At 52.1% G+C, this 21556-nt stretch overlaps 1 protein-coding gene and 1 pseudogene across 1 annotated transcript; one reads left to right on the top strand and one right to left on the bottom strand.

Annotated features, from left to right (window-relative positions):
- The first annotated feature begins 174 nt into the window (after positions 1–174).
- Positions 175–9466, top strand: LOC103292918 (pulmonary surfactant-associated protein D-like). The gene is made up of 6 exons (XM_054729337.1): positions 175–259; positions 850–918; positions 1914–2036; positions 4340–4441; positions 5159–5242; positions 9087–9466. Exons 1-6 carry the CDS (start codon positions 175–177, stop codon positions 9464–9466), a joined length of 843 nt encoding a protein of 280 aa, XP_054585312.1.
- Positions 9467–12537: 3071 nt separating this feature from the next.
- On the bottom strand, positions 12538–20566 carry LOC103304757 (mannose-binding protein A-like; annotated as a pseudogene).
- Positions 20567–21556: the final 990 nt, after the last annotated feature.

The raw sequence follows: 21556 nt of genomic DNA, 5'->3' as shown, positions 1-21556 counted from the left end.
GGGAGGCACATGAACATCCTAGCATGGGGATGTTAATAATGAAAGAGTTTTATCATTTGGGACACAGGTGGCTCTACTATGGGATCCTGCTTCAAAACATTGCAGTATGGGAAACAAGAGCCTTTCCTATGAGCCGAGAAAACTGGCATTATAGACTCTACAATACACAAGGAGATGCCACAGCAGCAACAAAACCCAGGAGCAGTCAGCACCCCCAATGGAGTGGCCAAAGGAGAGTATTGCAGCCATTGGGCAGCTGGTATGTGGACCTAGGCAAAGGTCCATTGATGCAAGAGGTGAAGCCACAGGGACCTAGAAGGGAGCAGAGATGACAGCAACAGCAGTAGGGCAGGCAACCGCCCCATGGCCACTGGAAGTCAGAGTTTCCTGGGGGAGGCCTGCAATAGTGTATCAGCAGCTCAGGGTCCAAACTGCTCACTAGAGCAACACACAGAGGAAACACCAGCTAAGGAAGTGGGGAGATGATGGCAAAGATTTAAGGACATCCATTCCATAAAAACCAAGTGCGAGGTACTCAGATCTAGACCAGGAAGCAAAAGAGTGACTCCTGCCAGGTGGCAGCTCCCCCAGCTACTGTCCTCAGAGAATGCTGCAGCCTCGGCAACCCCTCTAGCTACTCCATCCCTGCCCAGAAATGCCAAGAAGCTCCCAGCTCTTTCCTGCTCTCTGCGTAGTAATGTTGAGGTGAAGGACAAAGAGAAGGTGGCACAGAAAGCCCTGACTCTTGAAATATGCAAATGCATATGCTTTTGCAATATTGGTAGGTTATTGGGCAACTTGCTTCTTCATCTGCCCCTCACTCTGATTTCCTGGCTTTTGTCTTCTCAGGAACTCAGATTCGTGGAAATCTGAAAAACCAGACAGACACTGATGATGCCGCTGAACTCACAGAGCCCAGTGAGGTGCAGATGAGGTCATGCCCTGAGGGTGCTCTGTAAACTCTAAGGTGACAGGTGTGTAGTGGCAAGTTTCCATAACCCACGTGGGGGTGAGAGTGAGTGAGGCAACAAGGAAGAAAATTGTCCAAAAGAGTTATTAGAAGAACAAGGCCTGATGGCTCAGGTTGCAGGGCAGCATAAATATCCCAGGCGTGCCATAAAGCACTCATTTGCCTGGGGACCCTGAGCCCTCGAGGAAGCAATGGTGAGTGTCCGGTGAATGTCCCCCTGCCCATTTGGGGTGGTCTAATTTTCTGGTGTTGAGGAAGATCAGAGGGTCTATGTAGCTCGTCTGGTCTGAGAGGTGTGGGTGTGGGTTTGGGTGTGGGCTTGAGAGGGCAGCATAGTGGGGGAAGAAGGACCGTTCTTCTGCCCCTCACTCTGCTTCCTTTGCTCAGTGGGAGATTTGCCTTCTGGGCTGGGGGAGGGTGGGTGAGGGGATATGACACACACCTGGACCCCAGAAGCCATTCTCAGGAAGCCTCAGGTGGGCATGCAATTTCAACTCCGCGCTTGGCTCTCTGCATCCCTGATTTCCTCAGAAAGGAAGTTGATGGAGGAGAAACAGCCCAGGCCTTCCCAGGCCCGGGGTCAAAGCCCATCCTGGTACCAACTGCCCGTTGGACATGGATAAACACGCTTTTCTCTTACCTTCAAACCTTTGTATTAAAAATACACCCACTGGACAAGTTTACTGATTTCCAATTAGTTTTTAGAGGCGTCATTTTTCAATATACTTTAGTCAGACATTGAGGCATAAAGTGAACGCTATGTGGTTTAAGGGGATGTGGCTCTGCCCAATACCTCTATAGGCCCAGTGAAGAGGCCTCATCCAAGTCTCCAACCCTGTGAGGTGGCTCCTGCCCAGGCCCTGCTGCTACAATGAGCTCTGGTGGCCTCTGTGCCATCTTGAGCTCATGGGCAGAATGCCTGTTGTTTTTCATTCTTCCCCAGATGTGGGCACAGGGCCCTTGAATTGTGGCAGCTGCACACCGGGGGGCAATGCCCTGGCTCTGGCTGGATCCTTTGGTGCTCATGGCCGAGCCTCTGCCCCAGCAAATGCCACGCTGCTGGCCTGTGAGCTTGCCTGGTGTTTAGAGACTCCCATGATGCCTGAGGATGTGGTAAACTCGGAATGAGAAAGAACTGGTGCAAACAGGTTCCTCCACAGCCCAGAACCACCAGCAGGTGGAGAAGAAAGCACTTGTGTGTCCAGGAAGGCCCTCCACTGCCTCCCCCTCAGGCTGCCTGGCGATCCCTTCTCCTTTGCTCTGTCCCTCAGGCTTGTTCCCAGCCTCTGCAACTCCCATGTGCACTTTCCTGGCTCCTAACTGTACAGTTTCTCTCAAGAGGAAAGAAGCCCACCATTGGGAGTGACGAGGTCCTGCACCCACCCTGACCTCACTTAGCTGCGGAGTCCCTCTCACATGTCACTGGACACCCTAGTGTACATCTGTGTTTCCTACACCTAAAACCCCCCTTTCCCTGACGGAGCACACTTCACATGCCCTCCTCCACGAGGCCCCTCTCCCAAGTCATCCCAGGTGGAGGGCCAGCACTCTAGGCGTCCCAGGGTCTCTCCAGCTATTCTGAGGAAAAGTGATGGTGGGAAAGTGCCTCTCTGACTTCCTGGCACTGGGCTAAGCACTAACCCGTGTTCTGTAACCAAGAGCATGTCCTTCTCTTTCTGTCCCACCCTGAAGGCCATGCTTCTCCGCCTCTCCGTGCTGGTCCTGGTCACACAGCCTCCAAGGACACGGGCAGCAGTTGTGACGACGGTTTCCCAGAAACCTTTGATTGATGACTGCACCCTGGCCATGTGTAGCCCAGTGGAGAATGGCCTGCCTCGTCGTGATGGACGAGATGGGAGAGAGGGCCCCCGGGGAGAGAAGGGGGATCCAGGTAGAGCTGGGGCCATGGGCTTGTTCTGGTGGGCATGGGTGGGCATGGGTGAATCAGTAATCAATTCAGCAACTCTGGGTATTCTGCCGTGCAAGTCCTGGAAATGGAAGTCCATCTGCTGGGGAAGAGGTCCCCTGGACATTCAGTCCACCTGAAACGCCTCGTTTCCTGTTGGCAAATGACAGGCTGCCCTGAGCCCCAAGGTGTTTTTGCCCCTGCCCTAGTGGCGGGGATTCCTCCCCTGGGAGCTTCTAATCCCTCTCACCCCAAGAATGAGCAAATCGTGGGTAATTGCCTGGTGTTCAGGGCCCTCTAGGACCAAGCTGCGGCACTTACAATTGTTCATTGTGGTGCAATGATTTATGTGCAATGTGTTAATATCTAACTAAATTCTACTGCATGAGAGGTGGGCAAAGATGAGGCCCTGTGGCCCCACACTCAGGCCTGATCAAAAGGATTTACCTAAATGCACTACGGAGAGGAGGAAATAGAGCTCATAATTCATAACTGGACGTTTGTAGCTTTTGACCTTCACCTGTTTTGCCCACCACCCAGCTCCCATCTTATGCATTTATGAGTTCAGGTTCTTTGTTTTGTTTCTTAGGATCTAGATGTAAGTGAGCTCACACTGTATCTGCCTTAATATGTATGACTTATGGCACTTAGCATAATTCCTTTAAGATCCATTCATGTGTGGCAAATGGTAGGATTTTTTTATGGCTGAATAATATTCCAGTGTGTGTGTGTGACATTTTTATCCCTCCATCCATTATGGACACTATTAGGTTGTTTCCACATCTTGGCTACTGTAAAAAATGTTGCAATGAACATGAGGGTACAGATATCTTTCAAATGAGTGTTTCATTTCCTTTAGATAAAACCCAGAAGTGATATTGCTGGATCATACTTTTTTAAAAATTATCTTTTTAATGTCTTCAGGAAACTCCATATTGGTCTCCATAGTGGCTGCACCAATTTACACTCCCACCAACAGTGCATAGGGGTTCTTCTCCACATCCTCACCAACACTTGTGCTCTTTTGTGTTTTTTATAGTCACTATTCTAGGAGGGGTGAGATGATATCTTGTGGGTTTGATTTGCATTTCCCTGGTGATTCCTGTCAGGGACCATTTCTGATATAAAGTTTGGTCCTAGGAAGGGGAAAGCCAGGAGCCCATGATCCAGGGTAAAAGCTGGCACATCCCCTGCTGTAATCCTGCAGCCTCGGGGCAGGCAGGGTGCACTGCATGGAAATCAGACAGTCCTTGGCTGGACCCCCCTCCAGCTCTGGCAGGCCTGTTTCCTCACCTGTGAAACGGGGCTGTGCACACCCGTCTCCTGGGTCACCACTGGACCTAGGAGTGTGGAGGTGGAATGTCTACACCTGTGGACCTGAAGGAACGCAGGGGCTGGCCCTGAAGTGCTGGCTCCTCCTAGGCCCAGGGCCAGGTTTATGCCCATTTCTTCTGCTGCTGCAGGTTCACCAGGAGCTACAGGGCCAATAGGGATGCTGGATGTCCCCAATGTGGAGAATGGCTCTGCTGGAGAACCTGGACCGAAGGGAGACTCAGGGCCCCATGGTGAGCACTGGGCGTGGACTTCAATGCCTGCCACTAGGCCATGCGGGAGGATGCACATACCCACCCAAAAAGGAGGGTGCCCTGCGGGTGGCACAGGGTTCACGCGGGGAAGGCTGTAATCCTGCGGGGCGTCTGTGGGATGGTGCTGTTCTCTGACCTCTGTGACTTCTCTCACCTTCTCACGCTCTCCCCCTTCTGAGAAGACAGTGCACTGACTGGCTGGTCCCTTTCCCAGGACCTCCGGGTCCTGCAGGCTCTGGCTTAGACTTAGTACACTGGGGAGGACAAGCCTGAGCAGCTTCCCATCTGGTCACTGGGACAGCTCAGCTCTCTTCTCAGCTCATCAGAGAGCTTTGAGAATCAAATAACCCAGGGATGGGGAGCACTTGAGGGACGTGCAATCCCTTCCCACGCTTCCCCCCCACACCCCCTTTAGGGATAGGCTCCCAGTCTCTCAGAATTTGCTGTGAAATGTCATCTGGATCAGAGTTAGTGGGGTGCCAGGAAATGCCCAGGGCACAGTGTGCTCACAACAGAGCCTCCGGGAACCCGAGGGCAGCAGGGCCAGCTGTGTCAGTGGCTGTGGATTCCTGGGGCCCAGCTCCTTCCCCTCCCCCAGGAAAGCCTGTCACTGAGCACCCTTCCCTTGGGACCCGGACTCTGAGCCGATCCCTGGCTGTGAGGGACTGGTCTTCACTGGGCCTCTCTCTCCTGCAGACATCGCTGCTCTGAGGCGGCAGGTGGAGGCCTTGCAGGGGCAGGTAGGACGCCTTCAGGGAGACTTCCTTCAGTATAAGAAAGGTGAGTTCCTGGACCTGGACCTGGACCTGAGCCAGTCGCCAAGGGCAGGCCCCAGGCGGGGTCTGTGTTTGGGTTTGGAGTTGGTCGGGCCTGAGGCAGGCCTGGTCTTAGAATTGGGGGCTCTAGGATGGTAGTGGGTTTGGACGATGGGCTGGACCTGGGACTGGTGCAGGACCTGAGGCTAAGCATAGGGTGGGGCAGAGAGGGCAGCCACATGTTCCAGGAGCTGGAAGCAGATGCAAGGGACACGTATCAGGCTGTGGCCCCTACACCAGCTCAGTGGGCTGGCGCCAGCATGGTCAAGGCTACCAAGGCTCCAGCCCCCACTATCACTGCCACCTGGGACCCGAGCCAGATCAATGCCCCAAGCCCAGCTGTTCAGACCTTCCCTCCTGCTGACCTGTGCTGGGCCCAGGACACCCCACTACCCAGGATGCATTTCTTATCTCTATGGGGCTAGGTGTACAAACCCCTCAAGATGTTGCTGCCCAGCCCACAGCAGCAGCGCCTCCAGACACTGCCCTGAGAGTTGGGGCTGGGATGCTGTGCTTGGGTTCAAGGCTTGAGGGTGTGACCTTGGCATGTGGCCATTGAGCATCTCACCTGAGACAGGCCCTGAGTCTGGCAGGCAGCAGGCTGCCTCTGGGCTCTGCCCAGTGCTGGGCTCTCCCGCTCCTCCCTGGGTGTTCATGGTGGAAACTCTTCCCTAACCTGGGTGCTGAGGAGTCAGAGGCCCCCAGGAGCACAGCCCAGTGCCCTGTGCCTGTGGGCATCTCCACCTGAGTCCCTAATTTGCCCCTCCTCCTCCCTGCTTTCCCCATGTCAGCTTTCAGCTCAGATCATTCAGCAAATCTCATTGATCCAAAGAGGAGTTTCTGAAGGAGGAGGGCATGCAGGGGTGAGACATAGGGTTGGCTCCTACATACCTAAGGCCACTGAGTACCCACATTCCAATGGTGAGGTTTAAAGCATTTGGTATGTCTCCCTCTCTCCACAAACATGCATGTGTGCTCACTCTCTCACATGCACACTGATGTAAACAAAGGAAAATTCATGATATGCACTGCTACACATGTGTGTATGACACACATGCCATTACTCACCTTACATCATCTACACACATGAGCACTCATGCGTCAGTGTTCCCATGTACCTTCAGTGGATACGTGGCCATATTTGTGTGTGCACACACAGACCCTCCCAGGTGCATGTAATGAATGGCAGATGAACTCTTGTCCAGGGCTGCTGTGGGTGCCCTCCTGAGCCTGTGGACAGTCTGTCCCCTGAACCCTGTGGAAGGGTCACGGTGGTTCGGGGTGCAGCCTGGGCTCCTCAGCAGCCCTGTGGGGCTGGAGCACAGCCCTCTCAGGAGCCCTGAAGGCTTCTATGCATGAACCCAGAAGTCAAAGGGATGGAAAATGAGCCCGGCCAGCGTGGCCCAGTGCTTGATTTTCGGCCCATGATCCAGGAGTTCATCATTGGATTCCTGGTGAGGGCATGTGCCTGGGCTGTGGGCGTGATCCCCAGTAGTGGGCATGCAGGAGGCAGCCAATCAATCTCTGTCATCATTGATGTTTCTCTCTCTCTCTCCCTCTCCCTTCCCTCTGAAATCAATAAAATATATTAAAGCACCCCTCCCCCCCCCGCAACACACACACAACAAAGGAGTGGAAAATGAGATGGAATGAAAAGAGCAGTTGAATGTCACACAGGTGATTCTTTTATAAATTGTACTAGGGGCCCAGTGCACGAAATTCGTACATTGGGGGAGGGGTCCCTCAGTCCAACCTGCCCCCTCTCACATACTGGGAGCCCTCAGGGGATTTCCTACTGATGGCTTAGACCCAATCCCCACGGGAGCGGGCCTAAGCCACAGTCTGGCCTCCCTTTGTGGGAGGCAACCAGGCTGGTCAGGGGAAGGCAACAGCCCCATCACCCTGCTGCTGAAGCCACTGCCAGTCACCACAGCCACCAAGGTGTTTTTATCAACACGACTCCAGTCCCTTCACCAAGAAAAATGACAACTTTCTTTAGGCATTTTTAAGATGTGTCTTTCATAGGATATGCATTTCTTTCTTTCTTTCTTTCTTTCTTTCTTTCTTTCTTTCTTTCTTTCTTTCTTTCTTTCTTTCTTTCTTTCTTATCCTAGCCTAAGGATATGTTTCCATTGACTTTTAGAGAATGTGGAAGAGAAAGGGAAAGACAGAGAGCAACATCGAAGTAAGAGGAACACTTTGATTGGTTGCCTCCTGCATGAGCCCTGATGTGGGCCCAGCCAGGGAGGAGCCTGCAACCTAGGTACATGGCCTTGATCAGAATCAACCCAGACCCTGCTGTGGGCAGGCCGAGGCTCTATCCACTGAGTCAAAACGGCTAGGGCAGGATATGACATTTCTTAGCCCTCCAGCAGCAGACCTTCATTTTTTTCTCAAGAAGTGTGGTGGAAAAACCATAGATCACCTTTTTGGATTCTTATTACCCAAGTTACTAAGAATATTACCAGTGGCATACAGGAAGCTTAGCCAATGTGCAGTCAGAAAAGGTGTTTCCTCCATAGTTCACACCAATCACTGGCTGTGCCCTGCCCAAGTCTAAAGCCTCTGGCCAAAGCTTTAGGCCTGGGAAGGGGACCTCCAGCTCCCTGTGATCGGAGACAATGCCCATTGGGCAGGGGACCCCAGCTCCCTGCAATCCACCACAGGAGCAGACCCTTCTCAGGAGCCGACCCCCAGTTGCCTGCGATCCATCGCAGGCTCCCCGCTGGTGCCCAAGGCCGGACCCCAGCCTCCCTGCAATGGATCGCAGGAGCCGATCCCCAGTTGCCTGCTATCCATCACAGGCTCCCTGCACCGCCGGAAAAGCCTCCGCTGGATGGTTTCCTGGTGGGCTGGCTGGTGGGCATGGCTTGTGGGTGTAGTGGAGTGATGATTAATTTGCATATTACCCTTTTATTAGGTAGGATTCCCATCTTAGAGATGAGGAACTGGAAACCCTGAAAAAGGAAGTGATTTCCCTTGCCACCTGGACTGTCATGGCCAAGGGGGGCTAAATACCTGGTTCTCTGGTTCCCAGACAGGGCTCTCTCTAGCACTTACTCTCTCCTGCCCCTGACACCCATGCACACCTCTCAGCCGTCATCGTCCTCTCTCCCAGCCCTCCAGCCTCACACACATGCCCACCTAGGCACCAGCACTGGGCTAAACACAGTGCAGAGATTAGCACATCGCTACCCTCAGAGGGCCCACCCTCCCCTCTTCTTTCCCACGTGCAAACACGGCATGGACCTCCCTGCCAATGCCACATGCCCTGCTGTTATGCAGGGTCCCAGTGAGAGCAGAGGGAGCACCTTTCGTTTTTGTAGCTCTCAGAGGCGGCACGATGCCATTTCGCTGCACCATGCCAAAGTTTTCCAGTCCCGCCCAGGAACTGGGAAACTGATTCTGCCATGCAACATGGGGTGAGATAGAAAGAGCACATCCCAGGTTTAGTGTGAGATCAGATAAGGGTGATCACCCAACTCTACATGTGATGGTTAATGAAGTTGAGCCTCTTAAACCCTGAAAAAGGAAGTGATTTCCCTTGCCACCTGGACTGTCATGGCCAAGGGGGTCTAAATACCTGGTCCTCTGGTTCCTCTCTGAGCCCATTGTTCTCACCTGTAACTAGACACACAGATCGACCTCCCAGTGCGCACTGCGGAGCAGGGCTCTCACCTTTGTCCTTCCTGGTGCTCTGAGGCCCTCTATGGGAGGCCCGGGGCTCTGGTTGGAGCACAAAGGTCTCAGAGCCTTGGAGCTTTGGCACGTATCCCCAGAACCCTGACCTGACTGTCTTCTCCTCCTAGTGGAGCTCTTCCCCAACGGCCGAGGTGTTGGCCCGAAGGTCTTCAAGGCATCAGGCTTTGTGAAACATTTCTATGAGGCACAGCAAGTGTGCGCACAGGCCGGGGGGCAGCTGCCCTCCCCACGCTCTGCAATTGAGAAGGAGGCCTTGCAACAGCTGGTCGAGGCTGAGGACAAGGGTGCTGCGTTCCTGAGCATGACTGACTCCCAGACGGAGGGCAGGTTCACCTACCCAGGAGGGGAGCCCCTGGTCTATTCCAACTGGGCCCCCGGGGAGCCCAACGACGATAGCGGAAGAGAGGACTGTGTGGAGATCTTAACCAACGGCAAGTGGAACGACATAACCTGTGGAGCAAAGCGCCTTGTGATCTGCGAGTTCTGAGGCCCCATGGTGGGTGGGGGAGCTGTGGCCCAGGAGCCAGGCCCAGACCCATGTGCTGCTGACATGACAATAAAGAGCTGACAGCTCTGTGGCCGGGCTTCTTGCACAGAGCCGTGGGATGAGGCCAGCCAAGGGCTCCCATGGAACTCCTCTCTAAGAATAAAATACACAACTGGCTTCACACACTGGCTGCCCTGTCAGGTGGAGAAGGGGCCAGCCTGCTTTCCCAGTTGCAAGGGATAAAATTAGGTCCCCAAATCCAAAGGCTCCTTCTCAGCCCTCTGCCTCCTCAAACTGTCCACCCAGCTTGTCACTCCCTCCTCTGTCACTCCCTCCTCTGTCACTCCCTCCTCTGTCACTCCCTCCTCTGTCACTGCCTCCTCTGTCATTGCCTCCTCTGTCACTCTTCTTCCTCTTGCTTTGGTGTCCCCTTAGGGTAGTTCCTTATCTTCCTCTTTTGCTAGCCCCTCCTCCTCTTCTGGATCACTGAATGGAGATGTGCTCAAGTCTTAGCTCTCCATTCTCTCTCCTCCTCAACCTCACTCCAGGGATGAGCTCATCTGTCCAGGGCTCAGATCCCTGGCACCCACATTACATGCCTGCTCAGGACCTCTCCCGGAGCCCTGGACTCCTCTGGCCAATGCTAGTGGGAGCCCCAGAGCTGGGAGGTTCCAGTGGCTGCTCCTTGCCTCAAGGCCTGAGCCCCAGAAGGTGCACAGCACCATGGGCTGACCTGGCAGGTCATCTGCCTCCCTGGCAGGACTGTGTGGGCCCAGTTGAGTAGCCTCCTCTGCATTCCTGCACACCAGCACCTCATTCTCCCCTGTCATTGTGACTGCCTGTCGGCTCATGGGAGGGAGTCCCACCTCACAATCCCCATTCCAGCTGAGATCTCAGGCACAGAGGGTCCAGGCACAGAGGGTCAGGTTCACCCCCAGCCTTCCCCTTGCCTCTGTCCAGGAGATTCTTCCCCCAAGCCGCCTCAGACAGAGACAGCTGGCCAGTTCCTCCTCCTCATCTCACAGAGAGGGGGGATACTTGCTCAAGGCCCCAGGTGTGTCAGTGCTACAACTTGGTCACATGAAAGGTCATCTGATCCCAACCCTTATACTTCTGGCCTGTCAACTGCTGGGCCAAAGGCCTCTGTGTACCAGTTGATTTTAATGACACTTGTGCTTAAGAAACTGGAAGGACACCTGGATGAAGCCCAGGCTCATAGGAGAGGCAATAAGACTCCTCCCCAGACAGGAAACCAGCCCTCCTTTGTTCCCAGGGACTGGAAGTCACATCCCTCTTCCCAACACTCCCCAGCCACACTTCAGATGTAGGACAGCAGGTCTGAGAGCAAAAAGCCACATCTAATCAGCACGGTGTCATATGGGAACAAGATTGATCAGGATGATCACTTAGTAAGTTATGTAATGACTAATCACTGGGATGGATCCTGAAGTTAATATAACACAGTATGTCAGCTATAATATAAAAATGAAAAATAATTTAAATAATAAAGTGATTATTGATAGGTTAAAAAAGGAAAACAAGACCACACCTCCCAGCAGCACTCAGCTCAGTCTCTGCTGAGACCTTGTTCCTGTTACTGACAAAAAAGCCCCAGGTCCTGGCAGCTTCTGAAATATGTCAGTTATGCAATGGTGAGCAAATAATCTTCAATTCAGAAGTCAGACCTGGACACCATGCACCAGGAAGCTGAGAAAGGTATTTCATTGCAAATAAAAAGAAAAAAGCAGTGGATGTGGGTTAAGCGCAGGGAGGCATATTTTCTAAGAATGAAGAGTTCTGAGGTGGCTCAAGGACTGCGGGTGCACACGAAGCGCTGTGCGGTCTCCCTGCTTCTGCCTCTGTGCATCCTCACCCCTCTTCCTCCCTTTCCCACCACCTCCTTCTGTTTCAGGCTCTCAGCTGCCCAAGCACAGTCATGTGTCACACAGAGATCAGAAACTCTTGCTTGATATCAGGTCAAAATTCCTGTGGAAGTGAATCGGCCTGTCTCAGGTGCCCACCTCTGGCCCAAGAGACTAGGCCTGGGGGTGGACCACGCAGCACAGTATGGCCATTGGGACCCATGCAAGGTCATGGTGGTCTGGCAGTCCCTCTAAAAGTGACCACTTCCCACCCAGCACGTAAGGCAACCTATTTCTTTGACAAGAGTGGAGTGAAATGGCATAACTGAGTCAATAGGAAGAAAAGATGTGTCCTGTGGTGTTGAAGGCCAGGACTGTGGATACCCCAGGCCCTAGGGCAAGCTTTAGATCCACCTCATCATGGGGTCTGATTCGCTCTCCAGCACAGAGAGCAAGTAAGGAGAGTCATTTCGGTTCTGTATACACAGCCTGAGGAAAGCCAAGGACTAAGGAAAGTATTTCGGAAAATTCAGGTTTTAACCCTTTCTGAGCACAGCGACCTCTCCTACACTCCCATTCATGGGCAGAGGTGAACTCAGGCATTAAACAGCATTAACCCTGCTCCACCCTTTGTAGCCTTGGTCCCCAGTGTAGTACCCTGGGTGCCAAGTGAAGCCAGGACTTCGTGACTCTGACCTCTCAGGAGATGCTATGACCCTCACAGTGCCAGATGAAGGGTCTTCTGGTGCAGCACATGAGCAATAAAGACACATCCATGTCACAGATAGGACTGGGCGAGCCATGGGGAGGGATCGAGGGCATCTAGTGGTGGCAGCACTTGGACAAAAGGAATTGGATCTCTTGGAGGCCGAGATCCGCTGCGGACTGACACAGATGTGGCCCTCCATGGGTCCCTGTGTCGGGCCGCAGTGTCCTTGCTGAGAAAGGAGAGAGCTAGACTGGCCCTTTCCACGGTTTCACTGTGACCCAGTGCCCTGCTCTTAGGCAAGACAGAGGGTGTCCTCTGCCAAGAACTGGACCAGAAACCCTCATGTCAGCCTCTTTTCACTCCCTAATCCCATAATCAAACCCGTCCCTTCATTTTCCTCCCATCCCTACCAAAGCCACCAAAGAATGAGTCAACACTGGTCATGAGGAAAACATCACTGAATTTTCTTTTAGGGCAGCAGAGAGCTCAGAAGAGCCAAGTCAGGGTTGAGGGACCAACTCTTTGGCTGGGAATTCACAGACGGCCACGAAGGAGGAAGAGCAGGAGACGTCATTCCAGAGCCCATCCTTTAGAAGGAGCACACAGTCCTCCTCTGAGCAAAGTCATTAGGCTCATCCTTCCTCCAGTGGCTGTAGGTCAGCCTCCCTCCTGTCACATACACAAACTGGCCTTTGGTCGCTTCATCTGTGATGCCCAGGAAGGTATGGTTATTGGCCACGTTCATGATGGCTTTGTTCTCCTCGGCATTCTTAGGGGTGGCCACAGTGCCCTGGAGCTCAGCGCCCAGAGCCTTCACTTTGGAAAAAGGCATCTTTTCACCTTGGGTCACCTAGAGCTTCTTTCCAGTTCTCCTGCCCAAGGAGAAGGCTTGCACTGAAATCACAAAGGATGGGTGGGATTGACTTGGCCTAGAGCCCCGGCCAGTAGGTAACCAAGCCCTTGTCGGGGAGTCAGGACTCTGAAAAAGAGCCCCTGTGCAACCCCCTCAGGTCAGGTCCTAGTGAGGAGGAGCTCCTCAGCGTGGGGAAGGCCCTGGCGGAGAGCCCGCCTCTCCTGGGGGAGCCTGTGCCTGAGACAGTCCCCGGCACAAACTGTCCCAGTGCAGGGGGACAGGGAAACAGGAGTGGGCCCCGCTGCCAGGCTTGGACGCCAGGACAGAAAGGGGCAGGGACAGCCATCTGAGAACAGTGGGTGCTGCGGACGGAGCGAAGATTTGGAGGCAGCAGACCTCCATGCAATCTTTCCTTTGCTGCTTCCCACCTGGGTGACGGTGAATGAATTACCTACAACTCCTGGACCCATTTTCTCTCCCTTGTAAATTAAATAAGGGTAATGTTCACAAACAGCAGTGATGAGAGGACAGAATGAAACATATTGTGAGAACATGCCAACCTAGCACCGGCCCTGGTATGTAATCCGTGTTCACAATTGTCAGTTCTCTTCTACCTTTCTAAAAGCCCAGAGCTCTCAAGGACACGGGGAGAGCGGGAACCCAGTGGGGCAGGAAGCGGCTTACATTTTTTGATTCGGTCCAGTTCCACCTCCAGGCTCCTCAGCTCTCTCTCTAAGTTAGCCAGCTTAATCTTCGTAACTGCAAAGCAACGGGAGAGGGCAGTTATTGAGAAAAATACCCTAAATTCAAGAACAGAATATTTTTTTTGGGGAAAAAAAGCTTATTAAGAAGTATGCTTATTCCAGAAAAATAAGAAAACAAAAGGAAGTGAAAAATCAAAGCATAACTGTATTTCTGCCTTCTCAGACATAATTCATAACTCTTATAAACTCTAACTCTGAAACTGGTAGTAACAATAGCTATAACAGTAACTTGAAAACTTTAGCTCTGGGTCCTTTTCTTCACATACTGCTTAAATAGTGTAATATTATACTCATTTATAGAAAAAGACCAAACTCATTTTTCTTTTTGAAAAATTTTCTTAATCATGCTTTCATTTCAGATTCCAGGCCAGCTCTTTAATCTCTGTTATAAAAACTCCTTGGCCATAACGCTATCATGCCGTAAGGACTAAAGACTGGTCACCAGGAGGCTGCATGCCTGGTAAGGCTCGTGCAGGTGGGTGGGGCTACATGCGTGGTGAGGAGTATGTGGGTGGGCGGAGAATTGACTCTGGGTCTCTAGGCGCGGTGGGACTTGGGGGAGTCCCGCAGCATGGTGGGGTCACTAGTATTCTTATAATTGTGACTAGAGGCCTGGTGCATGAAATTCGAGCACCGAGGGGGGGGAATCCCCTCTGCCCAGCCTGCACCCTCTCGAATCCGGGAACCCTCGGGGGATGCCTGACTGCCAGTTTGACATCCCTCTCACAATCCAGGACTGCTGGCTCCCAACTGCTCACCTGCCTGCCTGCCTGATAGACTCTAACTGGCTCCCCTGCCAGCCTGATAACCCTTAACCACCTCTGCCTGCTGACCTGATCACCCATAACTGCCCCCCTGCCAGTCTGGTCACCCCTAACTGCCCCCCTTACCAACCTGGTTGCTTCCTATGCCCCCCCCCACTGGCCTGGTTGCCCCTAACTTCCCCCCCTGCTGTCCTGGTCACCCCCAACAGTCACCTCTGCCAGCCTGGTCACCCCATGCAGCTTGCTGCTTGGTCGTTTGGTCGTCCCTCACTTACCCCCCTGCCGGCCTTTGTCGCACCACTCAGCCTTTCAGTTGTCCATTCAGTTGTTTCAGATGTGACGGCCCCTGGCTCTTTATATATATAGATTATATATATAGATGGGCCAGGGGGCAAATATTTATGTGAGGTCATCATTTTTGTTTTCTTGTTACTAATTACTTTATTTCACTTCGGATGAATTTATTTATTTACTCTATTCATTACTTTATTGCACCAGGGATCTTATGAAGCAGAGCATCTTCATGCCACTCTTGTGAAAACAAACTTAAGCCCAACACCTGAGGGGACTGGTTTCCTCCCATGCATCCTGGAGCCTGTCATTGGCTGCTCCAGCTGAGGGAGCTGGTCCATCTGCAGGATCCATGAGGAGTGTGCAGCAGGATTACAAGTCTCTTCTCAGGTGCCTGTGGGAATCCTTTCAGGCCCAAAGTAGGACTGGGAGGAGTGAGAGTGCTGGGTCAGGAAGCAGAGGTGAGGTCTGCCAGTGGGGCAGTGGAGAAGTGCCCCTCCCACCTGGCCCTCGAGTTCCCAGGCCGGGCCCCTCAGTCCATGTCATGCTAAGATGAGCTCTTTACCTGAACTGTCTCCACGATCTCCTATTTGACCCTTCACTCCTTGTGGCCCAGGAGTCCCTCTACTTCCTGGACGCCCCAGTTTCCCTGGAGGGCCCTGCAAGGCTCGGAGCCCCTGCCCTGATGGAAGATGAGGGGCATGTGGCCCAGTGTCTGTCACTCATTCTCTTCCTCCAAAAGCTCAGCACTAGATTCACGTTGACTCCAGAAACCACCAGCAAACTAGTGGTGACCTGAGAAAGAAAGCCCCTCTGCCTCCAGCGCCAGCTGCCCAGCTGCAGATACCGCCTCTTCATGGACAACCACACCCCACCAATTCCTGCATGGATATGTGGGAGCCAGGTCACAGCAGCGTCTTTGTTTAGGAGAGAATGACAATGTACAATAATAATCCTGAGTGATTCTGTTATGGGGCAACCAGCAAGAGACGACCACCAGAGACAGAGATCAAAATTTATGAGCCTTTATTAAGCTGGCCAGCGACTACAGTTGCAGCACTTCACCGAGGCAAAGGCCAAACTGCAGTGCAGACCACAGGTGTTACAGCAAATTTATACTCAGAAACCACAAGAAGGAGTTAGGACAGTTACAATGACAATCCAAAGGTTGCAAAAGCTATTTTAGCCGTTTCTAAGAAACTCAGGGCACAGGTGCAACGCCTGGGCACGCTTGGCCGCTTGGCCAGAGCGTGAACCACCACCTCCCTCCAAACTCCAAGGACCCATTGTTCGGTGACCCACTCCACTTCCCTCTGTCTTAAGGCATCCTGCCTGCAGGCAATGGAGGAGCTGTTCAGTGTTTGCAGCCCAGAACATTCCCTACTGGTCTTTAGGGTGAATCAAATCATTGATTCAGGTTCCTCCCCTCCTTCCCCGGGGATTTGCTGATAATAGGTGTGGAGGACCATGAGCTTTACAGCCTGTATTCTTCCTGCCTCTTCACCCAAACTAGGTCGCCAGGAGCACACACAGGTGGGCTATCAGGGTCCGGTGGGTGGGCTTCCTGGTGCGCTGCCCTGATGATCCGCCTAGCAGCCGCTGTACTGCTCTGGAGCACCTGCAAAGACCTGAGGAGATTTCTCTTAGATAACACAGCTAGCTCTTCCTTTCTTAGCCATTGGAGAAGAGGTGGCGGATGGCCAAACATGATTTCAAAAGGAGTCAGCCCTTTTACATATGGGGTGCAGCGAGCCCTGAGTAGGGCAAAGGGGAGGAGACTTACCCAGTTCTCGCCAGTCTCTAATTTTAGTTTAGTTAGGGTTTCCTTAAATGTCCGATTCATTCTCTCTACCTGTCTAGAACTCTGAGGTCTATAAACATAATGTAATTTCCATGTGACCTTAAGGGCCTTAACTAAAGATTGGGTTACCTTAGCGATGAATGCTGGGCCATTGTCGGACCCCATGAATAAAGGTAGGCCAAACTGGGGGAGAATTTCAGAGAGGAGTTTCTTAACTACTACCTGTGCTGTTTCAGCCCTGGCCGGGTATGCCTCTGGCCAACCGGAGAAAGTGTCCACAAATACTAGGAGATATCGGTATCCTCCCAATCCACTGGGCAATTCAGTAAAGTCAACTTCCCAGTGTTCACCAGGGCTTGAACCTCGAAACTGGGTTCCTGGCAGGGCAGTTATCGGAGGTCCAAAAAGCTCAGCTAACTTAGTTCTTCCTAGATGTGTGCTCCCGTGCTTTTGGGAGGCGATAGTCTGTCCAAGGGCTTCTGGGACTATTGGTCTCCATCTGGTAACTGTAGCCACCCATTGGTGGTTTCCTTCGCCTGTAACCTCCTGGCAGTATCCTCTTCCTCGGGGATGTACCTGGGGTTGGGCTCCAGATTCTGAGCAGGTATGGCTGCCAGCACTTCTAGGGGCCCTATTGGTCTTTTTGCAGTTTCTTTAGCCGTTTTGTCGGCAAATTGGTTCCCCTTCGTCACAAGGGAATTGTCCTTTTGATGCCCTTTGCAGTGGATGACTGCAACTTCTTTAGGGCCCCAAATGGCTGAAAGAGTATTTCTGGAGCATTTTTAATATCCTCCCCCGCTGCGGTAAGGAGGCCCGTCTCCTGATATAAGGCTCCATGTATATGCACTGTGGCAAAGGCATATCTACTGTATGTGTAGATATTAATTCTCTTGTCCTTTCCCCACTGTAAGGCCTGGGTGAGGGCTATGAGTTCTGCCTTCTGTGCTGAAGTCCCATGTCCTAGGGATGGTGCCCATATGACTCTTTCTTGTGTAATTACAGCTGCCCTGGCATACTTGATACCATCCTCCACAAAGCTCCTCCCGTCAGTGAACAGGGTCTCCTCAGGGCTGGAGATGGGCTGGTCTGTTAGGTCGGCCCTCAAGGAGGTTAGGGTAATCAGGGTCTCTTCACAGTTGTGGAGGGGAGTTTCAGCTCCCTCATCAGGGAGGAGAGTGGCCGGGTACAGGGCTGTTTGCAGGTGCCCGAAGAAGCATCTGAGGCTACCCTCCTTCAAAGGAAATTGTGGCCTGGAGTTTGCTGAGCAGATCCCTCCCTAGGAGGGGATATGGACATTCAGGCATAACGAGGAAGGAATGGGTTACAGTCTTTAGCAATACGGGCTTGTGTCCAGGGGTAAGACTTTACTCGTCCTGTGGCCCCCTGGATGGGAGTTCTGTCCTTAGAAACTGGCCCGGCCGGGTGTTGCAATACAGAGAAGGTGGCTCTGGTGTCTATCAGAAAATCTACTGGCTTGCCCCCCACATTTAGCATTACCCGGAGGCTCCTGGGGGCCCACAGAGCCCTGACACCTTCAGTCCACTTCTTCCACTAACACCAGCACTGCCTTATTCCCTGGCCACTCAGGACACTCCCATTTCCAGTGTCCTTCTTTCTTACAGTAGGCACACTGGTTTTTCCCCAGCCGGGTCTTTTGGTTCTGTCCTCTCTTCTCCTATTCTTTTCTTTCTGTCCCTCTTTTCTGTCCCTTCACTTCATTCATGACTAGAAGGACCTTTGCCATTCTGGCATTTAAGTTAGCAGTCTTATCTTCTCGGTTGTTAAAGACCTTCTGAGCGACCTTGACCAGTTCTGAAAGTGACTTCCCCTCAAAGCCTTCTAACTTCTGTAATTTTTTTCTAATATCTGGGGCCGACTGAGACACAAACGCTTCATTGATAGCCCGCCAATTCTCTGGGGCATCAGGGTCTATTGGGGTGTATACCCGATATGCCACACAAAGCCTCTCGAGGAAGGCGGTGGGGCTCTCGTTTGGTCCCTGGACTGTTTCTGTTACCTTGGAAAGGTTGGTGGGCTTCTGAGCTGCCACTCGGATGCCCCTCAGGAGAGTCTGGTGATACCTATCGAGAGCCTCCCTTCCCCGATCAGTGTTGTGATCCCATTGTGGCCTTCCGGATGAAAAAACAGCCTCGATCCTCCCTGGGTCTGTGGTTGGTTGGCCATCTGGCCCAAGGACTAACTTCCTCCCTTCCCCTTTTACTCTCTCTCTCTCTTCTGAAGTGAAAAGGGTCTGAAGTAGCTGCTGGCAGTTGTCCCAGGTCAGCTGGTGGGTGAAAAAGACCATCTCTAGGAGCGAAATCAAACCTTGGGGATTCTGAGAGAACAATGGGTTTTGCTTCTTCCAGTTGTATAGGTCACTGGTTGAAAATGGGACATAGACCATAAAAGGCTGACCATCAGGTCCTAAATCAGGGGGACCAGTCTGGCATAGAGGGAAGATGGGAGCAAGGCCACTGAGACCAGTCTCTTTCTCCCCTTTGCTGGTCAGGTCTGGTGGGCCATAAGGGGTCCCGGTCCGGGTGTGGGGCGGACTAAAAGGGTTGTTCGCAGACAGAGTCTGAGTGGGAGGCCAATTGTCCAGGCCCCTCAGGGGCCATGGACTTGAGTACGGATCTTCTCTCACTCTGGGCGGAGGTGCCTGTGGGAGAGCAGGGTAGAGGGGTGTCGCCGGGGTCGGGTTCCCAGTGGCTCTTCCTGTCTGTCCCGTTGATAATGTTGGTGCCAAAGGCGGTGGGGCAATGGAACTAGGAGGCATTTGTGAAGGTATTGGGGCCTCCCGCGAGGCCGAGGGGCCCACCTCCGGTTGGGGCTCCGGAGGGGGAACACAAGAGGGAGGCCGGCAGTCGGGGACCTCGTTCTCCGGATCATTTGGTAAGACCATAGGCGGAGGTGTCCTCAAACTATGGCCTACGGGCCACATGAGGGTGTTTTTGTTGTTTTGTGTTTTTACTTCAAAATAAGATATGTGCAGTGTGCATAGGAATTTGTTCATAGTTTTTTTTAAACTATAGTCCGGCCCTCCAACGGTCTGGGGGACAGTGAACTGGCCCACTGTTTAAAAAGTTTGAGGACCCCTGCTTTAGGGTCTACCTTCTTGTCTCCTTTTGGTGTCCGGACTTGGAGGCTCCGCTGCATCCAGCCCTCCTGTAGTCCACCAGGGGAATGTTCCACAAACAGAAACCAGGTGCTTACCTCCCCACTGGAGATCCAGGTGGCTCTCACTTTTGGATCAAAAATTTTGGAGGAGACACTCCGCCTCCCTGGAACCCAGGACAGAGACTGGAGTGTCCTCACCTGGGACGTCCACTGGCAACATGGCCAGAGTGTATCTCGCTGGGGCCTCCAAAATGCTATGGGGCAACCAGCAAGAGATGACCACCAGAGACAGAGATCAAAATTTATAAGCCTTTATTAAGCTGGCCAACCACTACAGTTGCAGCACTTCACCGCGGCAAAGGCCAAACTGCAGTGCAGACCACAGGTGTTACAGCAAATTTATACTCGGAAACCACAAGAAGGAGTTAGGACAGTTACAATGACAACCCAAAGGTTACAAAAGCTATTTTAGCCATTTCTAAGAAACTCAGGGCGCAGGTGCAACGCCTGGGCACGCTTGGCCGCTTGGCCAGAGCGTGAACCACCACCTCCCTCCAAACTCCAAGGACCCATTGTTTGGTGACCGACTCCACCTCCCTCTGTCTTAAGGCATCCTGCCTGCAGGCAACAGAGGAGCTGTTCAGTATTTGCAGCCCAGAACAATTCATGCCCATCATAATGTAAGGGGAGCCTGCTCATGACTCTGTCCCAGATCCCTCTGGGGAGTAAAGATTCAAGAAGTCAGACCAGCCTGACTACCTGGTTCTCCTTTTTCTCCCTTGGCTCCATCTCACCCATCTCTGCCTGGGGTGCCATTGGTGACCGGGATACCACAGGCAATCACTGAGCAGGCCTCTGGGCATCTTAATGGGTTGTGGGTTCTGAGAAGGACACTGTCGCCACACACAGAAAGGTGGGAAGTGATACAAACCAGAACATGGTCCTCACCTGGCAGTGGAGAGAGTGCAGGGAAAGAATTTCATCTCATTCTGTGGAGCCAACATTCGCTACCACCTCTGGTGTGTTGGACCCTGTGCTCGGGACAGCAGACACACCAGCCTTGACTCTGAGTTTCTCCCAGGCTACTAAGGAGACAGACAACTTACACATTCCATTACCAAGACCATATACTTCTTTCCAACTGAATTAGTATTCTTAATTCTTAGAACACTTAACTTGTAGTGACATCTAAAAGCAAGTAATTAGCATTTCTAGATTGGCAAATTTATGAATAACTTCATAACTTCTAGAAACAGGTGTTTTTCATTGGCAAATAGACTCACATTTTCAAGAGACCTACTTCAAATAAAGTACAAAATATATTCATTCACAGATTCAAATTTGTTTGTTCTTACCAACTGTATGAGATTTTAAAGTTAATTATTACCCAAGCCATTTTATTGACAAATTTTGTAACAGAGATAAATAACATGAACTTCGTTTTGTAAACCCAGGCAAAACAAATATGTATTTTATGTTAATAATTTTGAAAGACATTCACTAACCTTAAACCACCATTTGAATTCTTGGTGATTATTGCTTTCCTTTAGTGCGTTGCTTAATTTCCTAGTGTCCTTGCCAACTTTCAAGAAGGCTGGAGATGAGGAAGGGTACTAGGCTTGGACAACTTCCACCACTTCAGTTTTAAAAGTGTCAGTTTTTGCCATCTCACGTTGAGGTGGGGCAGTCACCCCTACTGCCCACACAGAGTTTGGGGGAGGCACCAATTCCTGCACTGTCCCCGGGACCACAGCATCCTCAGGGCCTCCAGAAGAATTTAGGGTGCTTAAAAGACCCATTTTCTTTTTAAAATATGTTTAATTGATTTTAGAGAGCGTGAGGAAGGGAAAGGGAGATAGAGAAAAACAACAGTTGGCTAACTCCTGCACACCGTCTACTGGGGATGGAGCCTGTAACCAGGCATGTGCC

Source organism: Eptesicus fuscus, chromosome 17 (assembly GCF_027574615.1).
Source record: "Eptesicus fuscus isolate TK198812 chromosome 17, DD_ASM_mEF_20220401, whole genome shotgun sequence".
NCBI classification, from domain to species: Eukaryota; Metazoa; Chordata; class Mammalia; order Chiroptera; family Vespertilionidae; genus Eptesicus; species Eptesicus fuscus.
Note: the sequence above shows the minus strand (reverse complement) of the source record. Positions and strands in the feature narration are given on the sequence as shown.

Excerpts from the sequence above, each read along its gene's own strand:
- LOC103292918 (XM_054729337.1), top strand. The coding sequence starts at position 175 with ATGCCACAGCAGCAACAAAACCCAGGAGCAGTCAGCACCCCCAATGGA. Across the intron at positions 4,442-5,158 it reads GGGAGACTCAGGGCCCCATG|ACATCGCTGCTCTGAGGCGG; the intron begins GTGAGCACTGGG and ends TCTCTCCTGCAG. Across the intron at positions 5,243-9,086 it reads CTTCCTTCAGTATAAGAAAG|TGGAGCTCTTCCCCAACGGC; the intron begins GTGAGTTCCTGG and ends TTCTCCTCCTAG.